The sequence below is a fragment of the Mesoplodon mirus genome (genome assembly GCF_964341445.2).
Source record: "Mesoplodon mirus genome assembly, chromosome: 11".
NCBI lineage: Eukaryota > Metazoa > Chordata > Mammalia > Artiodactyla > Ziphiidae > Mesoplodon > Mesoplodon mirus.
Genome location: NC_138987.1, coordinates 82,753,177 through 82,774,320, shown reverse-complemented (window position 1 = coordinate 82,774,320; position 21,144 = coordinate 82,753,177). Strand labels below are relative to the sequence as shown.

Below are 21,144 nucleotides of genomic sequence, written 5' to 3'. Positions count from 1 at the left end.
GCTTGTAGTACCTTCTTGGAAAAGTCAGCTTTTGTAACTTATTCCAAAATATACATTCTCAATATTATGAACTTGCTAATGCCTTCCCAGTCTATCCTCAGGGGATTATTGGTCCAAATACCATTTAAAATGGAATATGAAAGCTTCCCTATGTTGAATACATGTATTTTTATTTCTGGCTGGATAAAGTAGGGTGGATGCTTCCTTTCTGTCTTGAATTGCTCACAATCTGCCAGGCTTTATTAGCTCCTTTACTTGTTAGTATCTTTTGCTGCCCAAAGAAGGCATACCTATCAAAATTTTGCTCTTAAGACCCTTTGCTTATGAAGATCTTTCTAATAATGCCCTTAAAAATCAACCTTTAGGGCTTCCCTGGTGGCGCAGTGGTTGAGAGTCCGCCTGCCGATGCAGGGGACATGGGTTCGTGCCCCGGTCCAGGAAGATCCCACATGCCACGGAGCGGCTGGGCCCGTGAGCCATGGCCGCTGAGCCTGCGCGTCCGGAGCCTGTGCTCCGCAGCGGGAGAGGCCACAGCAGTGAGAGGCCCGCGTACCGCAAAAAAAAAAAAAACCCAAAAACAAAAATCAACCTTTATAAGAAGAGGGGAAATTTGGGTAGCACATATTTTCAAAAAGTCTATAGAGCAGATTTTCCAAATAGACTGTCAACAAACGTCAACAAGGTAGGACAGTTACAACACAAACACATCCTCACACATTCCACCATGACCACTGCCATCACATACTGTTTGAATTCTGAGTCAGACATTTGAATTCTGAGTCAGACAACAAAACTGTTTAAATCCATTTAGTTCTTGTGAAACTTTCTGGTTAGCTTCATAAATTCATTAAGTGTTATGGCAATTACGTTCTCCTGCATCTAAGACAGGTTCATTAGCAAATTGTGTGAGGATGCAGTTGTTGTGTCCAAATGTTTAGGTCAATGACAATGTTCAAAAACAGGAAGTAGGAAGTTGCTTATGACATTTGATGAGATACCTGAATTTAATGTTGAATAAATAATATTGTTCAAGTTTTCAATTGCCAGCAGGACTGGACTGATTTATGAGGTAATTAGTGTGCATGCTTGCCCCCCTGAAATGCACCATTAGAACTACGAAATTTCTTGAATGGTAACATATATTTTCTTCCTTCTGCTTCTTCATATGTATCTAAGTATCTTAACAAAGGCAACAGTGCATATGTAAATGAATGTTTGCTTTAAAAAGGAATGAAGCTTCTTAGATCTAGGGTATGCATGCAACATATTAGGGTGGATCCAATGTGCAGGAAACATAGACTAAATGATCTAATCCAAGCTATCACCCCTTTAGTATTCATCCTTTTTTGCCCTTATCTACGTAAAATCTTCATTGACTTGCTCATTCAACAGACAGTGAGTGAAACCGTAAGTATTTCCTTTAGAAACCATAAATATTTCTTTGGGGAGAGAGCCTGAGATGCTCCTGTATATTATAATTCCTTATTTGAACATAGTATCTGATATGAACTTCATAGTTTAGAGAAGACTTTCACCTAGATGAACTCACTGGAAACTCTCTTCTAGCTTGCTATTCTTAGCGTGGAGGGCATGATGTACGGGGCAGATAACAGCCTACGGCTTTGAGGCTGAATGCAAGATGAGAGCCACATGTCCTGAGCAGTCAGTACACAAGAGGGAAATGAGACAGGAAGGGGGATCCAGGTGATGGAGACACTTAAACATAGGTGTTGGGGTGAGCACCAAGGAGAGAACCAAAGTCAGATACAGCTTGCTGGACAGCTCTGATGGGATGGGAGCCTACATTCTCCCAAATGAAAGATGCAGGTATGGATGAAATAATCTAGGAGAAAGTATTGCACAAAGGTAAAGAGCATGGGATTTGAGGTTAAACAAACCTAGATTCTAAGTCTACAAAAGGCTTTGATAAAGTTGGGCAAATCTCTTTCCCTCTCTGAGCCTCAGTATCTTCTTCCAGAAAATGCCAGAATTGTTGATTTACAAATAACGTAACAAATGCAAACAGTAGCTAATGCTTGGCCATACTGGGTACAGTCTATTCTGCTAGAGTATGTTTCTATCACGTAAACTATCTCTTTCACGATTGACAAATGGGTGAAGACGTGTAAGGATAATATGGGCATTTCATTCACAATTTTCCTGGGAATAGGACCTAGATTGGTAGGAATAGAACTATAACCTTCAGCAGGAGAGGAAAAAGCCCTCAGCTTGGCTGCTGATAGGCAGCAGGAGGCTTTCAGCTTTATTTTAAGAAAATTAAAAACAAGGGTCTGCACCCGGGCCTCCCTCCCAGAGACGTGCCGTCCCAGCCCCGCAGAGCTCCGTTTTGTGGCAGCTGCCTCAGAGTTCCACTTCCATCTGCATTGTCTCAGCACCCCACCAGCACTGTGCCACTTAAAGTGTCACCAGCATTTCCACTCCATTGTTTTTGTACATTTCTAGGATCCTGGGAGTCAGCCTTTAGCCATTTTAAGTTGCATGTCTCAGCGATCCATGTTATCTTCCTAAGTACTACTACTAATCGTGCTTGTTAGTGCTCTGGTTACGATGTTGCATATACATTTTTAGTGGTCTCTTCCTAACCCTATTTATTTTATAAGCCCCATTATTTTCGTTCTTGTTGTAGTTTTTTAATTCTTTGTTATTGATGAGTAATTAACATATCATGAAACGTTCAGATCTTAAGTGCACTGTCGAACCAGTTTGACAAATGCACATCGAAACACAGAACTTCTATGACCCCAGAAAGTTCCCTGGTGCTACTTCCCAGTTACTCCCCACTTCTACCTTCACCACCACAAGGAGCAACCATTGATCTGATTTCTATCACTGGTGGGTTAGTTTAGGCTGTTCTAGAATTGAGTTATACAGTATATACTTTTGTGTGTGTCTGTGTGTGTTTCCTTCAGCGCAGTATTTATCTATGTTGTGTTTATCAATGGGATGCCCTTTTCATGGTTGAGTCACATTTCTTTGTAAGAACATTCCACAATTTGATTATCTTTTCTCCTATTATCGGACATCTAAATTATTGGGTTGGCCAAGATAATTTTCCATAATCTTATGGAAAAACCCGAACGAACTCTTTGGCCAACCTAATATTTACAGTTTTAGGTTGTTAGGGAGAAAGCTGCTATGAACATCTGTGTATAGGTCTGTGTGTGGACCTGTGTTTTTGTTTAACCTAGGATAAATATCTAGGAGCAGAGATATTAGATCATAGTAGAACTGTAATTCTAACTTTTTAAGAAACTGCAAGCAGTTTTCCATAGAGTTTGTAGCATTTCACACTCCTAGCAGCAATGTGTGGGAGTTTCAGGTATCCACAACCCCAGCATTTGGTGATTCAGTCTTTTTCATTTTCTCTGCATGACTGAGTATCTCACTGTGATTTTAATTTGTTGGGCTGATTAGCCATTGTATGTCTTCTTTGTGAAGTATCTAAGTCTTTTGCCCTTTTTCAAATTAGGTCACTTGTCCTTTTGTTACTGAGTTGTGGTTGTTTATATATTTTGGATACAAGAACTTTGACAGATATGTGTGTTGTGAATTATTTTCTTCTAGTCTATGGATTTCAATGAACTTTAATATTTGTAATGCACAATTCTATAGAACATTGAGTAACACATTATATTACAGTGTTATGAAGTCCATAATCCATAAACGTCAACACATATTGATACCTAACATTATTACAGCTCAATATCATGGTTTTGATTTTCAGCAGCCAATTAATCGCAGGGCCTTTGCCTGAAAGCTTTAGTGCATAATCATTTAGAAAGTTGTTTTATCTCAGCTTCCTTCAAAGAAAATGTATCCAAGACAACTGGTCTCATCCTACATCACAGATGGCAACAGCAGGGGAAACAGTGGCCATTGTTTTACTTGCTTCCATGTGAAACCTAAATGCCCTAGAGACATGGCAGGTCCAACTCCAAACACATAAAGAAGAATGCAAAGGTACATGCAAATTAATGTCATAAGCCAGCTTGTTTCACCTTATGAAACATATGAAAATAGTTGCTACCCATTGCACAAAACATCTGTTGAAATGAGGTTTACAACTTGGAACTTGTTTTGAGATGGACTATTTCTAAAAATCAAGATTGCCTGGTGGGAAAGCAGATGGGCAATTTAGACAGTCTTATACTAACTCATTATTTCTTCTGAACACAAGCTTAATTTGGAAATTCAAAGACAGTGTTTTGAGATACACAACTTCAGAAGCATAATGTTGGCCACTTCTGAAATCTTTGATTGCTGTTGCTCAGATATAGGTCAGGAGGAAGACACAGCCTTATTTCTTAATACAGTTCACACAGAGAATTTTTAAAAACTGAATCTTTACTAGAGTTCTAAGCATTAAGAGTTTAATTTTTCTTACATATGTTAGAAATAGTTTAAAAATATATTTTCCTCCTTGTAGGCCTCATAAACACTGTCAAGGTTAGTTGGGAAATGTTATTTTTACAAAAAAATATTCTTACAAAATAAATTTTACATGGGTAATTTTCCACATAATTGAAGATTTTCAAGCTTTTTTCCCTGAAAAATATTTATAATTAGATTCTGTAATTTCCACATGTATTACCATTATTTTCATGGCTCAGAATTTCTTCAGGCTACTGAGATATAAAACTGTTGGTCTTTAAAATAAGAAGCACCAGATTTCTATGTGTTTTGGACACCAGAGTATCTGCTGTTAATTTTCCTGGCTGTTAGTGGTTTTTTCTTTTTTTTTAAGTGGCAGCTATTAATACACCTCCATCTAACAGAGCTTCGTACCCTCATTTAATTTTTGTTTTTAATCATCCGTGGGCTGAGAAAACAGTCAAGCTTGTGAGAATTATGTATAAATTCAGAGCCCACTGTCTGAGTGAAGTGTGAGGATCTGCCACATGAATAAAGGGCATGGATAGCAACATCTATTTTGGTTGTTCCAAAGATTTCAGCCTATTTTCTGGTTCTTGGCTATCTTTCAAAGGGTATAGATTGTCAAATAAGTAATATGTTGCTATTTAACTTAAGAAGTTAAATAGGTATTTTTATCACTTTCATTATTCCAGAGAGGACAATTTGGAAGTTACTGGGAAGCAGATTTCAGTTAGGTAGAGAGACAAATATTTTTAATTTCATAAAAGAGTATAGTGAATGGAGCACTGTCCTGTGAGTCTGATCTCAGCTCCACGAATAACCATTTATCCACTTAAATCTTCTGGACATCAGTGTCTTCATGACCCCAGGCTTACTTGTAGGAATCTAGGATTCTATGGCTCCATTTCCAGGGCTTCCATTGCTTGTAGCTCAAGCAGAGGCTTATTGAAGAGACAATTTCCCCATGGGTAGGAGGTTGGACCGAGTGACCTCTGAGGTGTATTCCCTTTTTAGCATGAATAATTCTGTGACTCACTTCTAGAAGATAATTCACTTGCATCTATCAAGGTTAATTTTAAATACTCAAGGGCAATAATGGTTTAGTTGCTCCTACCTGTTTTGTTTCTGCTTTCCCAGTTTCACGAGTCATGAGTTGAGAACGTCATTCTCAGAAGCCGTTGTTTTCTCTTTCCTTTCCTCAGGCCTCAAATTGAAAGCTGTTAAAAGTTTATGAAATGGGACTTCCCTGGCGGTCCAGTGGTGTTAAGACTTCACCTTCCAGTGCAGGGGTTTCCGGTTCGATCCCTGGTCAGGGAGCTAAGATCCCACATGCCTCGGGGCCACAAAACCAAAACATAAAACAGAAGCAATATTGTAACAAATTCAATAAAGACTTTAAAAATGGTCCACATCTTTTTAAAAATCTTTTTAAAAAAGTTTACAAAATGAACTAAGGGAAAAGGGGGTTACGAATTGTCATATTAAGCTGGTTATAAATTCTCTTTATAGCAACAATTGAGCCACTAAGAAAGAAGTTAATTAAAGGACAACTCCATGGCTTGCTGTTTCAGGTAAAAAGCAAACAAAAAGACCCAAACCTCTGTGATATGTGTTTACTGTGGGGAAGTTGTCCAGTTGGTGTAAGATTTTGAAGCTAAGTTATAATATATAATAATTTTAGTCATAAAATTAAATAATCAAGTTAGAAAAGATGCTCTGGTAGACTTTGTTTTTTTATGCACTGAAAGCTTTTAGTGAAACAGGAGGGGAGAATGCACATGAGTGAGTGGCTCCTAATAACATCTTTCAGAGAGGAAGCATTTCAGAACTGTATCTATTAGCAAAGGGCCAGTTTGCTAGTCTTAGGCACCTCCTTTCTGAGCCTCTTGAGTGGGCTTTGATGGTTGCTGTCTCTTTTCTCTCCTATTTGAATTAAACTTTCAACTCCTTTCTGTCTGGATATCTCAAGATATCCATGGTACAGTTAAATGTATTTCTTTCCCTTTGACACTTGGTGAGTTCCTCCTTTCTGTTCATAAATGAAGAACATAAGGAACAGCAAGGTTGGCACCGGAGGGAAGGGGCCGGAGGAGGAAAGAGAGAAGGGTGATATTTGCATGTATCTGTTTCTAGGGCATAATGCAGGCACATCTGTTTAAGCAGAAAAATATATATATATTCATGTAGGAGATTAAGCTAGGCGGAGTGCCTGAAAAACCCCTTACAATAAGTTGAACTGGAAAAATCTCCATAATCCTCTCAAGAACACCAATTTTCTATTATACTGTACCTGATAGACATGTATCTACCTCTTGGACAAAAGTCGCAATTTTATTGCTGTAAAATTTTCACAGACAGCATTTTCACTCTCTGAGTTATGTCTCCAGCAAGCTTCTTTGGTCTCTGCTTGAAGATTTCAGTGACAAAGCCATTCAGTTTCCTGTTCCTGATCTTTGGATTTCATTCCTAGAACAAGTAATGGGAAAGATGCAGTGAGAGGTTTACCATTACAAACTTGTTCCCTTAATGTAAAATACAAGATAAAGAACTAGTCAACTTTCTCCTTCTCAGGTAGCATCACATCTTAAATCTAATGTATTTTGTATCTGTCACTCTCCCATCATTCTGTCTTTGAATGCACTCCACCATTTTTCTCATGACAGAGCGGTTTAGATGAGGAATTTCCTCACTACGATCCCTTGTCCTGCACAGATAGAATCCATCAACCTCTCCAGGAACAGTTGGTGAGTTGAAGCTTTTTGAAACTATTTAAGTGCCAATTGTGAATCTACTACTGTGCCAAAATAGAAAGTTAAGTCCAATGTGTATTAGTAAGTTAGAATTCTAAGCCATACTGATTTTCTTGAGAGGGTATCAGACAAAGCAAGATACCTATTTTTTTCTTTAGCATGTGCACACACACAATTTTGATAGGCCCTAGGAAATGGTACTATTTAAAACTTTTTGATTATGGTATCATGAAGAAGAATTATATAACTAAACTTGCCCCTCACTCATATTTCTTTCCTCAGAGCCTTTGTTTATATGAAAGTGTTGATTATTGGGAATTGATGTTATCTTTCTGTTAAATTATTGAAGAGTGATTTTTAATAAGAATTACATTTTTACTTATAAGGTATGTACCTTTTGATCCAAAGCATGGAAACTTTGTCACTTGATGTCATTTATTTTCTTCTCAAACTCTCTTGCGGGAGAACAGTGATATTCTTTCTAATTTTGGAGATGAAGAGAGATTATGAAATATATTACAGCCCTTTGGAAAGCTAATAGTACTTGATTTTCTGTTCAGAAGCAGTGTTGCCATAAACGGCATAGTGGTCAAGAAGCAAGAATACATCAGCTACCCCTGACCTTCAAACATACATGCTGGTACACACCTCTGCTGGGTAAGCATGGATAGACCCTTTCCTATACCCTGTCAGACACAGCTGGGGGTGGGGTTCTTCTTGAGAGGGAAAATAGTTAATCACAATTATATAGCAAATGTTGAAAACTTAGATGTTTATCCCTGAATTCAGTCAGTCAGCTTATATTTGACCACCTACTCTGTACAAGGCACTATTTTATGTATACTAGAGAGTAAGTCCTAAAGTAGCTCACAGATTATTAAGGAAGTAAGACCTGGGTTCAGAGAAGGCTCTGTAGAAGAAATGAGTGTTGAACCAGGCATGGAAAGACGGGCTGCATCTGGAAAAGCAAAAAGCATGGAAAAAGTATTCCAACTGGGGAGAATGACATGAGGGGGAAAAATGCAAAAGTTTTAAGTGTTTGGAGAAGAGTCCATGCTGGATAAGTCACTGTGGATATAAGAGGGCTTGGGTCAGGATGGAGTAGAATTTAAGTTTGGAGCATGTTGTAGGTCACATCAGGGACTATTACTTAATGCCAGTCTAAGGAGAATGAACTTTATCTTAGGAAATGCTGAAAGTGGTGGCATCTCTCATCACAACCTGGATGTGCTTGAAAGCAAAAGTTAATGGTTGGTTCCGAAATGACAAAAGAAATGGGATGCTTATCAAAATAAATTTAAGAAGGAATAAAAAGCAAGTAGAGTGACTTGTGGATCATTTCAACTAGAAGAGAGAAAACTGCTATCACTACTAACAAGTGGCCAGTTTGTGTCAGACAGTAGATGAGTGCTTTATAGAGACGATTTTACCCACACTAACTCAGTGATGGTACCAATACTATGGCAGCACTGAAAGAGTGCCCGCTATGTGCCAGGCACAGTTCTCTGCTCTCAGAACTGTATGTTCACGTACCTGTTAATTCATTTAATCCTCACCATATCCCTGTGAGGTAGATGCTAATGTAATCCACATTTTAAAGATAAGGAAGCAGGAACACTGAGTAATTTGCAGAACTGTATGTTCATGTACCTGTTAATTCATTTAATCCTCACCATATCCCTGTGAGGTAGATGCTAATGCAATTCACATTTTAAAGATAAGGAAGCAGGAACACTGAGTAATTTGCCTAAGGTCATGTGGCACTTAAAAAAATATTTATTTATTTATTTTTGGCTGCATTGGGTCTTAGTTGTGGCACGCAGGATCCTTCGTTGCAGCGTGCAGGCACTTCATTTTGGCATGTGGGCTTCCCTTTAGTTGTTGCACGTGGGCTCAGTAGTTGCGGTGCGCGGGCTTAGTTGCCCCAAGGCATGTGGTATCTTAGTTCCCCAAGCAGGGATCGAACCCCAGTCCCCTGAATTGGAAGGTGGACTCTTAACCACTGGACAACCAGGGAAGTCCCCATGTGGCACAGAGTTGGTTTAGTTATTTAACTGAGATCACACACCTGGTATGTGTCAGGGTCAGGATTTGAACTAAAAATTGTGATTAATTCCAAAGCCTATGTTTTTTCTATTAAATTCTGCTGCTTCCTATACTCAGAAAAACATAACAAGACAGTTTTCTCAAAAAAAAAATTGTCACCCTATTTCCTGCACTCTTCAGTGGTTTACAATTACAATGTCGAATTGTTTTTCTCTTTAGGAGTTGATAAACTGTTTCTGTAAAGGGCCGGATAGTAAATATTTGAGATTTTGCAGGCTGTACGCTTTCTGCAGCAACTACTCAGCTTTGCTGTTGTAGCCCACAAGCAACCTTGGATGATACTGAATGAATGGGTGTGTCTGTGTTCCAATAAAACTTTATTTACAAAAACAGGAGGCTGGCTGGATTTTGCCCCCTTGCAGCAGATTGTTATTGACCCCTCTAGTTGCTTACTAGGTAAGGGTTTCTGTTTCCCCTCCTTCACCCCCACCCCCTGCTTAAAAAAAGAAATGACATTTCTACCCCTCATAACTAGGCATCAAAATTTAGGGGGTGGGGGAGTGTAATGTTAAAATGTTAATTGAATAGATAAAGAAAATGTGGTACATATATACAATGGAATATTACTCAGCCATAAAAAGGAACGAAATTGGGTCATTTGTTGAGACGTGGATGGATCTAGAGACTGTCATACAGAGTGAAGTAAGTCAGAAAGAGAAAAACAAATATCGTATGTTAACGCATATATGTGGGACCTAGAAAAATGGTACAGATGAACCGGTTTGCAGGGCAGAAATTGAGACACAGATGTAGAGAACAAACGTATGGACAGCAAGGGGGAAAAGCGGCGGGGGGTGGTGGTGGTGTGATGAATTGGGCGATTGGGATTGACATGTATACACTGATGTGTATAAAATGGATGACTAATAAGAACCTGCTGTATAAAAAAATAAATAAAATAAAATTCAAAAATTCAAAAAAAATGTTAATTGAATTGAACTGACTTTTGTTTTTTCAGAAATGATCTTATCTCCCAAGAGGAAAAGAAATAGTATATATATAATATTTGAACCATTAATTTCTATATTTATTCTTTTCTGTTCTACTGCAGATGCCTTGTATCTGGATAGTCTTACAGCAATTCCAAGACAAGAATTGACACCTTTCTCATGTGTAGCCAACCGAATCCATGCTTCATGTGAAAAGCCCAAATATGGAGAAGTAGAGGATGGTGCTTTGGATGTGACTGAAAGGCACAAGTAAGTTAAAAGGGCAAAATACACTTGGCCTACTTTTCATGGGTGGCCTATTCCTACTGCCTAAACTTTTAATCAGTAAAAGTTTCATATCTTGACATCATGACATCTTTATTGTGGAATTTTTATTGTGTAACTTCTCTAACTTTCTGAAAATTGACAATTTTAAAACAAAGATACCTTTATAGTTTTCTCTATAGCTCTTTTGAATTTCATGATATCCATTCCAAAGTGTAAAAGACAAATTAGGCTACTTAAAATGTTTCCCAGTTTTTAGGAATATACTATGTACTGCTAAGTTAACTCATTCAGCTAGGTTTTGATCATCTTTCTATTCCTTCACACTCCAGGTGAACAAGTCTTTGGGACTCTATCCCTGTGCTTGCACATACCCTCTCCCAAAGCTCACCTGAGCTCACTCACCTTTCTAAGTACACAGACATTTCTTCTTTAGGAAAAGTTCAGAAATGTCAGTGGAGTTTGTGAGCACTGTTCACCCCAATGAAATTTCCTTTCTGTATCGAGGGTCAGGAAGCAAGACTCTGAATTGCAAATACTTCATTTTCATTTGGGACTAGATTCTCTATGGTTATAACCTCTCTCTCTGTTGGAGCTTGGAGCTCTCTTTCATCGTGTCTCAGTTAAGACATGAACTTAATTAGAAATTCGGTAAAATTGGGGCAGGGAAGGGGAACTATGTGATAGACTGGTATCTGCTGAAATTTGCAGTTTTTCCACCTGTATTAAGGAACTTTACTGTCTATTATTAGGTGTCCAGGTGCTACAGGTGGTCCCCACCCAGGAACAGATCTTTCAGGTTGCATCAGGATGAATAATGACCTAAGTATGGAAGTGAGTATTGGACTATATTTCAACTTCATTTTTAGCTCTACCGTATCCTGACCCTCTTCTATGGTGTTTTTTTGTTTTGTTTTGTTTTGTTTTGAAGTATTATAGAGACTCTTATGGCAAGTACAAGTCTTATACCACAGAATTCAGATGCATGAGAAATGTCAACCTTTGATGACATCTGGGGGGATTTCTACCCCTTCTATAGTATAAACTCAAGGATATGATATCAAAATGGAGATTTTGATGAAGTGTGCTGAACTTTTTATTTGAAAGGCAGGCTGGTTTGGGACTTAAATTCACTATTGGCTCTCAGGAGTCTCAGGTCTCATTGACTCTCTAAGAATCAAGGTCAAGGCTAGATAATCTTTGAGGTGCTGGTACTTTGCTGTACAAAGTAGGGCAATGCCCAAGGAGTACCCATTGCTGCAGTTAGGTGCTAATAGTACTTCTCTACCCAAGAAGAGAATACTAAGTAGCTGAGGTCACTTAGGCAAACGCCCCAGGTCGTGGAGATGTGCCTGGAGCACTTTCCTTGGTCAGCAGTCTGAGCCTGAGGGAACATCTTCTCAGTCAAATGGAGCAGACCATTCTGTTCCAGAATCTGGAAATCCATCACTCTTCCTTTTTTTTTTTTTAAGATGTTGGGGGTAGGAGTTAATTAATTAATTAATTAATTTTTGCTGTGTTGGGTCTTCGTTTCTGTGTAAGGGCTTTCTCTAGTTGTGGCAAGTGGGGGCCGCTCTTCATAGCAGTGCGCGGGCCTCTCACTATCGCGGCTTCTCTCGTTGTGGAGCACGGGCTCCAGATGCACAGGCTCAGTAGTTGTGGCTCACGGGCCTAGCTGCTCCACGGCATGTGGGATCCTCCCAGAGCAGGGCTTGAACCCGTGTGCCCTGCATTAGCAGGCAGATTCTCAACCACTGCGCCACCAGGGAAGTCCACTCTTCCTTTTTTTTAAAAAAAAGGTTTATTGTGATATAATTCTCCTACCAAACAATTCATCAATTTAAACTGTTCAATTAAATATTTTAAAAAATATTCAGAGTTGTGCAGCCATCACCACAATCAACTTTAGGACATTTTGATCCCCTTAGAAAGAAACCTCATACCTATTAGCAGTCTATCCCTATCCGCCACCACACTCCACCCTAGGCAGCCACTAATCTGCTTTCTGCCTCTATAGACTGGCCTATTCTGGATATCTGATATAAATGGAATAATACAATACGGACCTCTTGCGACTGGCTTCTTTTCTTAATATAATGTTTTCAAGGTTCATCTGTGTTGTAGCATGTTATCAGTGCTTCATTCCTCTTTATGACTGGATAATATTCCAATGTATGAATATACCACCTTTTATTTATCCATTCACCACTGATAAGCACTTGGGTTGTTTCTACTTTTTGGCTACCATGAATAATGCCACTAAGAGCATTAGTGTAAAACATTTTGTGTAAACATATGTTTTCAGTTCTTTGGGGTATATATTTAGGAGTAGAATTATTGCATCGTATGGTCACTCTATGTTTAACACTTTGAGGAACTGAAAAACAGATTTTCAAAGCAGCTACACCATTTTACATTCCCACCAGTAATGTATAAGGATTTCATTTTCTCTACATCCTTGTCAACACTTGTCTATCTTTTTCTTAATTAAATTAAATTTGATTTTTTAATTTCTATTTTATATTGGAGCATAGTTGATGAACAATGTTGTGTTAGTTTCAGGTGTTACAGCAAAGTGATTCAGTTATATATATACATGTATCTATTATTTTTATCTATCTTTTTGATTATAGGCATCTTAGTGGATGTAAAGTGGTATCTTGTGGTTTTGATATGCATTTCCTTAATGACAAATGATGTTGAGCATTTTTCATGTACTCGTTGGCCATATGTATATCTTTAGAGATATGTCTACCCAGATCTTTTGTCCATTTTAAAAAATGAGTTTTTTAAAAAAATTGATTTATATGAGTTGTTCTTATTCTATTTTTTATTATTAGTTTCTGCTTTATAACAAAGTGAATCAGTCATACATATACATCTGTTCCCACATCCCTTCCCTCTTGCGTCTCCCTCCCTCCCACCCTCCCTATCCCACCCCTCCAGGTGGTCACAAAGCACCGAGCTGATCTCCCTGTGCTATGCGGCTGCTTCCCACTATCTATCTACCTTACATTTGGTACTGTATATATGTCCATGCCTCTCTTTCGCTTTGTCACAGCTTACCCTTCCCCCTCCCCATATCCTCAAGTCCATTCTCAAGTAGGTCTGTGTCTTTATTCCTGTTTTACCCCTAGGTTCTTCATGACATTTTTTTTCTTAAATTCCATATATATGTGTTAGCATACGGTATTTGTCTTTCTCTTTCTGACTTACTTCACTCTGTATGACAGACTCTAGTTCTATCCACCTCATTACAAATAGTTCAGTTTCATTTCTTTTTATGGCTGAGTAATATTCCATTGTATATATGTGCCACATCTTCTTTATCCATTCATCTGATGATGGACACTTAGGTTGTTTCCATCTCCGGGCTATTGTGAATAGAGCTGCAATGAACATTTTGGTACATGTCTCTTTTTGAATTATGGTTTTCTCATAGTAGTGGGATTGCTGGGTCATATGGTAGTTCTATTTTTAGTTTTTTAAGGAACCTCCATACCGTTCTCCATAGCGGCTGTACCAATTCACATTCCCACCAGCAGTGCAAGAGTGTTCCCTTTTCTCCACACCCTCTCCAGCATTTATTGTTTCTAGATTTCTTGATGATGGCCATTCTGACTGGTGTGAGATGATATCTCATTGTAGTTTTGATTTGCATTTCTCTAATGATTAATGATGTTGAGCATTCTTTCATGTGTTTGTTGGCAGTCTGTATATCTTCTTTGGAGAAATGCCTATTTAAGTCTTCTGCCCATTTTTGGATTGGGTTGTTTGTTTTTTTGCTATTGAGCTGCATGAGCTGCTTATAAATTTTGGAGATTAATCCTTTGTCAGTTGCTTCATTTGCAAATATTTTCTCCCATTCTGAGGGTTGTCTTTTGGTCTTGTTTATGGTTTCCTTTGCTGTGCAAATGTTCTTCATGGGTGTCGAGAACATGTGCAAATGTTCTTATTCTTTTAAGTGAATGTATCTCACATTTTCCCATTCCTTAGTACCCCATCTTATTGAATAGCTAAGAAAAGGAAAGAAAAAGGAAATGAATCAATTTTGCTACTCCTTAGCAGTTCTTGTAAAGTTTTAATAAAGGAAGTTGAACTTAGAAGCTTACAGGATGTTTGGTTGTTAGTAATTTCCCTTTTATCTGGTACTGACTTCACCAAGAAAGGGGAAGGAACCAACATCAGTTGTGTACCAGGTACTTTGTAGGAAAACCTTTCCACATGCCATGTTATTAATTCTCTCTACAACTTTGGATGCTAAGTATTCTCTGTTTCTACAGATGAGGCAACTGAAGTTCAGAGAGGTTAAATAACTTAACCAGGATCACTCAACTAGTAAGTAGCAAACCTGGGATCAAATTCAAGTTTGTATAGCTTCAAAGATTAATCCCTTCTTACAGCTCCTCTGAGAACACTGAATTTAGACATTTCCATCATAATAACTACTCCTAGTTATCTTGAAAGTAGTTTTTTGGCTAAGAAAGTTTTTTGGCTACCCCTTCATGCCCCCCACCCATCTCTTAAACAAATAGAACTCTCTCCTTTGATAATGCTTATCTATGCATTCTCATTCATAAGAATTAGGATGAAACATGAAATTAAAATTACAAAACATATAATCCGTGTTTGTCCCAGTGACCCATAAATCGTTGTGTTTTCCTAACTCTTTGGCTTCAAACTCTTGGAATTTGGTTAAGTGTTTGGTTAAGTGGAATTTGGTTAAGGCCCTCATCACTCTTGAGGGCCTTCAAAACAAACAACTTGCCGTGGTATTCAAGCTCTTCTCTAATCTGGTTGTAACCTAACTTTCCATCCTTTCCCCATCCATGCCTTATAGTTGCCCCTAAATGTCAGCCAAACCAGGTGGTCTGTATTGTTGGAATATGTGACACAAAGCTGTTTATGCTGTTTTCTCTGCCCAGAACACTTCCACTTCTCCACTTGTCAAATTCTATTTGACTATCAAGGCCCATGCCAAAAACCAAGCGTTCCATAAAACCTTTTGTGGTAGCGAGAAATGTTTACCGTCAAGCATCTGTAGTCCTTCCTGAGATGGAAATCATAATGGGTTAGAAGTCGAGAGGTGAGGGTTTTCCCTGGTTCGACCTCTCTGCTACTATGGAAAAGTCTTGTCATTCAGGCCTCATTTTCCTCATTTCTCAACTGTAGCACTCAGGAAAACATAAGTTCACCCTTTTCTTTTAGACCCCAGTAACTCTGTGCTCCTCTCGTCTATATTTTGGTTACATTGTAGTTCTTTGTTTTCTTAACATGTTCCTGTATCAGATTATAAACTTGGTGTAGAGTGCCTTTGGCCATTAACTGATGTGCATCTAGCAACCTGAATAGATTTGGTATACAGTAGCGGCTCTATTAATATTTGTTGAATGCCTATTTACTTATTTATTTTTGTACTCCCTACAGGGTCTATTTAAAACATTGAGAGTGAGCACCCGGTGAACTTGTTGAATTGACAGTCTTGCCCTATTGCTTTCTGACTGGTGTTCCTGAGAACCTTAGATTTATTTATTTTTATTCCTCTCCCATATTCACAGAGGAAGCTATATTCTAGCATCTTTTTCAGAAAGCACAATAGGAGATAAGAGTGAACATCAGTATTCATAAGGGGATCTTTGGGTGACCAAAGAACTCTAACAAGACTAATACCTCAAAAAGAACGTGTCTTAGTAAAATAATTTGGGGTCCAGTTTGGGACATTCCTGGGGAGAACAGAGCTACTTTACTGACCCAGTGAAATCTATTTATTTGGGATATTTTAGTGTAAAGAGGAAAAAAGGAAATAAATTATTTCCAGTCCTCGTCTTTTAGAGACTCAGACTAAAATATTTATGAAAGAAATGTCTATGGTATCTAGGATATGCTTCAAAACAATGCTAAGGTAGGTTTAGTGGGTGACGGTATAATGAAAGGAGATGGGCCATAGGTTGATAATTGTTGAATCTGCAGAATGGGTACACAAAAGGTAATTATTCTATCCTGTCTACTTTTGTATTTATTTGAAATATTTTCCAGTAATGACCTAGAATTTTTAGCCACATAGCATAGGCTTTGGAATTAAGCAGTTGTGGGTTTAAGCTGACTCTGTTACTTATTAGCTGTGTGAACTCAGACAAGTGGCCTAACCTCTTCCAGTTTGTGTGTGTTTCCTTGTGAAACAGAGATATTACTTTGCAGAGTTCTTTTCAGGATTCAAATACACACATACACATATACATATATTATGCATATATATATATACACCTATATATATCTGCAACAGCTAAATTCTGGCCTAACCAGTCCATGGAAACAAACCAAGTAGGTCATATTTAGAGGAGAGACAAATCTCAATGCTCTGTTTCCCCACTTGCTGATGAATAGGAAGTTTGATTCATGGGGTCCCTTCTCAGCATTTCCAAGAATCCCTATACTGGTGCCTACCTGTATATCCTAATGTCCTTCTGATCTCACCAACTTGTGGGTCCCAGGGAAGGACACTTAACCTCCTGAGAGATCGTTGGAGAAGGTAGTTGGTTTCACTACTCACATCTCTGCAGTCCTTTCTGATTGTTGTCCACACTGCCCACAGTCCCTGCCTGCTCCACGGTCGACCTCCTTGGAATGCTGTGTCTGGATCTTTGGTGATCTTCTCTTCCTGGTCGGTAGGGAGATGACTCTCACTTCTTTTTTCAGCACCTTCAGAGCTGGGTACTACTGTGGTGTTGGGTGGACTCCTTGTGATGCAGTTAAAATTATCCTCTACTTTTCAAGGCAAATAGATAATCTAGCAGGGCTGGCTAGTAGCACAGTCTCCCACTGAATCAGGGATTGCTGCTCCCTTCAATAGCTAGACCCAGCTGTTCATTTGGCCCAACTTTCTCAGTTCTTCCTCACTCTTGGCAATTTCTCTCGGGGGCTCAGTTGTCTCTCCTTATAATCTTTCTTTCCTTATTCACTGCTCCCACCCTGAAGAGCAACCAAAGGATTTCTGGGACTTTGCAAAACTGGACTTGTGATTAGGTACCTGTATTTGTCCCCAAACACTCCAAGAATTAAGAAGCTTCATGAAAATTACATGACAATGAAACTGATTCTCCCCTCTACCTACTCCAACCTCAGATTTGACCCCAACAAGACACTTTATAACATATATAAAGTGCCTGGTTCATAGTAAACACTCAGAAAATAGCAACTGTAACTATCACCCAGAATCAGAATTATCAGCAGTGTGAAGCTCAGAGGATACAGGTCAGAGGATAGGAAGATGAATTTCTGTTTTCTCTTTGGCTGTTTAAAAAAATCACATACACTAAATATTAAGTGCTTTGCCATCCTTTTGAGGTCTCCTTCATGTCATTACATGTTTTTGCTTAAGATATACTATCACTAGGAAAAGGTGATTTATGAGGCAAAGGACAGAATCAGTTTTAAAGTATCTCAGATTTTCTGGCCATTGTCTGTCCTGTTCTCTCAAGCTGTGCATGGGTGCAGCTTTAATAAACTTGGAGAATAAATAACATTGCCAGATGCAAAACTGGGACATGTAGAGAAGTTGGCTGATAACTGTATTACAAATGAACCTCAAAGTGGTGGGTGTGTCCTGTGGATCTGAAGGTGTGGTGTCCTTTTAGTTAGAAATTGCAAAAAAAAAAAAAAAAAAAACTTGTGAAGGAATTTCATTTTATTTAGGTTATAACAGTGATAATCTTTTGATGTTTAACTTTACATTCTTTTCTTTTTAGAATATTGAAACCAACTTCAAGTCAAGGGCAATTTTTTTAAAAGTTAGAATAAAATAAGTCTATATAGACTCCTTTTGTTCGGTTTTTCTTCTTTTCTCAGAAAATCATATTAGTTTATTTGAGTAACGTCAATTGTCTAAAATGGATCTAAAAGTAAAAATTACATCAGTAACATGAATGTTTATTAGTGGAAGCGTTTCTGATCATAAAAATCTATGGATGAAATAGCACTTCATCTAGAAGAGTAACCCTGGGAGATTATCTAGGCCTGTTAATTGCCCTTACTAATATCTTAGAAGTTATTTCTTATTGTTCTTCATATTTTCTATCTAAATATTAAAATAATACTGCTGTGTGTGTGTGTGTGTGTGAGAGAGAGAGAGAGAGAGAGAGAGGGAGAGAGTAAGAATATGTGTGTGTGCATCCTGCATTTGCTATCTAGCCTGCGGGAGAATGTCTCGCTTTGTTCCATGAGTACCTTAGCCACCCCACCCTACGTTAGACTTTTACTCTCAAAAGCAAATGGGCTGGACCACGGATTTTCATGTAAATGTTATGCAGGTTGATATTTAAATGGCTCAAACAGGAAGAACATGCTTCCTGCTCTATGCTGTCGGCATGTGTTAGACTCATTGACTTGAGCCAATCTTCTACATGTAGGTAAGTCTCTCTTCTGAAATTTCTTTTTCTTGCTTTTAGTCAGTTTCTTGATTTTCCTTGGTTTTAAAATATATCCAGTAAATTATCTTTTTTATCATCTGCCCAGATCCTACAGTTGTTGTGTGTGTTAGGTTCTCCTGTGGGTTTAAATAGGGGTGCCTTTTGAAACTGGAAGAAAAGAGCACAATTGTAGAAAGTTTTTGCTGAGATATTTTTCACCCCCCCTTCACAAGTACAGACTCCCTGAGGGGCTATATCTCCAACTTTCATTAACTATAACCCTAAATTTGGAAGAAATAAAATCTCCTTCTTTTATCTGCTTCTTCTTGTAAGGAGGAAAAAAATGTTAGACCAAATGTATGAAAATCTAGGATTGAGATATGTTGTATATAATGTTGTTTTCTGATTAGTGAGATTTATAAAGATTAATGAATTGGGAATAATATCCAATAATATCCAATATCCTTGCAACAGAACAATGTAGTAATGTACAGCTACAAAATATATGCCATTTCTCAAAAATCACAATTGTTACTTATTTAATCAATAAATATTTTATGTTTACCAAAAGGTTTCACATATAAAAAATAGGACAAAAGAAGGGCTTTACACAGACCATTATGGCAAATGAGATTTATTTCTAGTATAATGAAAGCAAACTGTATTTTTGCTATATTTATTATTTTGTCTTTAAAAAATAAACTTTTTTTAAAAAACAAAGTTTACAGAAATAATGTGTTCCCTTTCCCCTAATACTGGAAATCAGTTTAATTGAATAGAAAATAACTGCATTCTCTTTCATACCTCTTAAATTCAAATACAGGTATTTATGACTCTGATTGGTAAGAAGAAATATTTTTCTGACAAAATTAGCTTTTTAGTTAGTGCAATATAACTATTATATATAATATGTATTATTAATTATAGCACAGTAATAAGTGTTTTTTCAAGCCACACATAATAACTGATTTGTATGTTATGGAGGGTTAAAGGGGCCTGAATTTTTTATTATTAAGGAATCAATCCTTGTTGACTTTTATGGAGGATACTTAATGAGACTGAAGAATGTTTAATTTTTTCCTATTTTTATAGCTTCATTTCTTATATATATATTGGCAGACAGTTAAATAAGCATATACTAATTACTAGTGCAATCTATTTAAATATCTTAAGGATAGAGCCAATATCATTTAACTACCTGTGAAGTATAAGGTATAATTTCTCTTCAAAATTTAATGAAAATATTACCCTACTCTGTTCTGTGCATGTTAGTTTCCTCTGTGGAATGCTGCTTATAATTTATGAAGTATTTGTTTTACATATTTGTCTTTCTGACTGGCCTATGAGCTCCTCTGGGACAAGGAATGTGTTTTGGTCTCTCCAACCTTTCTGCTTTGTGCCAGAAACAGCCTTTCACTGTTTCTGGCACAAACTGGGCCTTTGATGAAAGTTGTTGACTTAAATTAAACTGATGTCACAAGAGGCTTCAGTTACATATAATCTGACACAAAGACATTTAAAGCAGGGACAAAAATGAAATAAAAGAGAAGATTGCGCAACATTTATATGTAGGAGGATTAGGTGTAAATTCTTGCTGTGCAAGTTTGTGGAGTTTTTAAACATTTGAGGGGAACATTTTAAAAGTTTTTATTCAAATCATCTACCAGTCTAAGACAATCATTGTGAAGTCTTTGCCTCTCCAATAGCCTTAGGGTATTTCAGAGACAGTTCTGTTTACAATGAAGAGGACACTGTATTTAGTCTGATTGTTTAGACTGTTTAGAGGCTGACACCACCACTCTGAATACTCCTGAGAAATTACTTTATTCATTGGTTTTATTTCCTTACCTGAAATAAGTAAATCTGTTTTTTTTTCATAAAACCCACTGCATAAGGTTGTTGGGAGAATTAAATGAGATGATACGTAAAAGGGCTTTTGTAAATTTTAATGTGCTGAACAGATGTAAGCTATTGTTTTTTGTATTGGATAACTATACATTCAGCAAACTCTTGCTAAACCTTTATCTTTCTGTGACTATAGTCAGTATTATCTTGGAGAGATTCTAAATACGGTGTATGATATACGGCATCCTTCCATTGAAACCTGTTGTTGGTTGTGCCAGTTAACAAGAAGCTGTGTGTTTGATTATGGAATATTTAAATGTCTTCAGTTTTGCATTGTCTGTGCATATTTTGGATATGTCGAAGTGATTTCAGTTTTAATTTATTAAATTTTGATTTCTTTTCCTAAATAAACCGAATGATAATGAAAAT

At 37.6% G+C, this 21,144-nt stretch overlaps 1 protein-coding gene across 1 annotated transcript in view; it reads left to right on the top strand.

The window, feature by feature from the left end:
* Positions 1-1,754: 1,754 nt before the first annotated feature.
* The window catches only part of IRAG2 (inositol 1,4,5-triphosphate receptor associated 2), a gene marked incomplete at its 3' end in the record, with an annotated part of 47,189 nt that continues 27,799 nt past the window's right edge, over positions 1,755-21,144 (top strand). The window contains exons 1-6 of the mRNA XM_082635822.1: positions 1,755-1,827; positions 5,905-5,966; positions 7,059-7,139; positions 7,706-7,802; positions 10,303-10,450; positions 11,218-11,299. Of these exons, the coding sequence (XP_082491948.1) occupies positions 1,788-1,827; positions 5,905-5,966; positions 7,059-7,139; positions 7,706-7,802; positions 10,303-10,450; positions 11,218-11,299 (510 nt within the window). The 5' untranslated portion in view covers positions 1,755-1,787. The remainder of the gene's footprint in view (positions 1,828-5,904; positions 5,967-7,058; positions 7,140-7,705; positions 7,803-10,302; positions 10,451-11,217; positions 11,300-21,144) is intronic.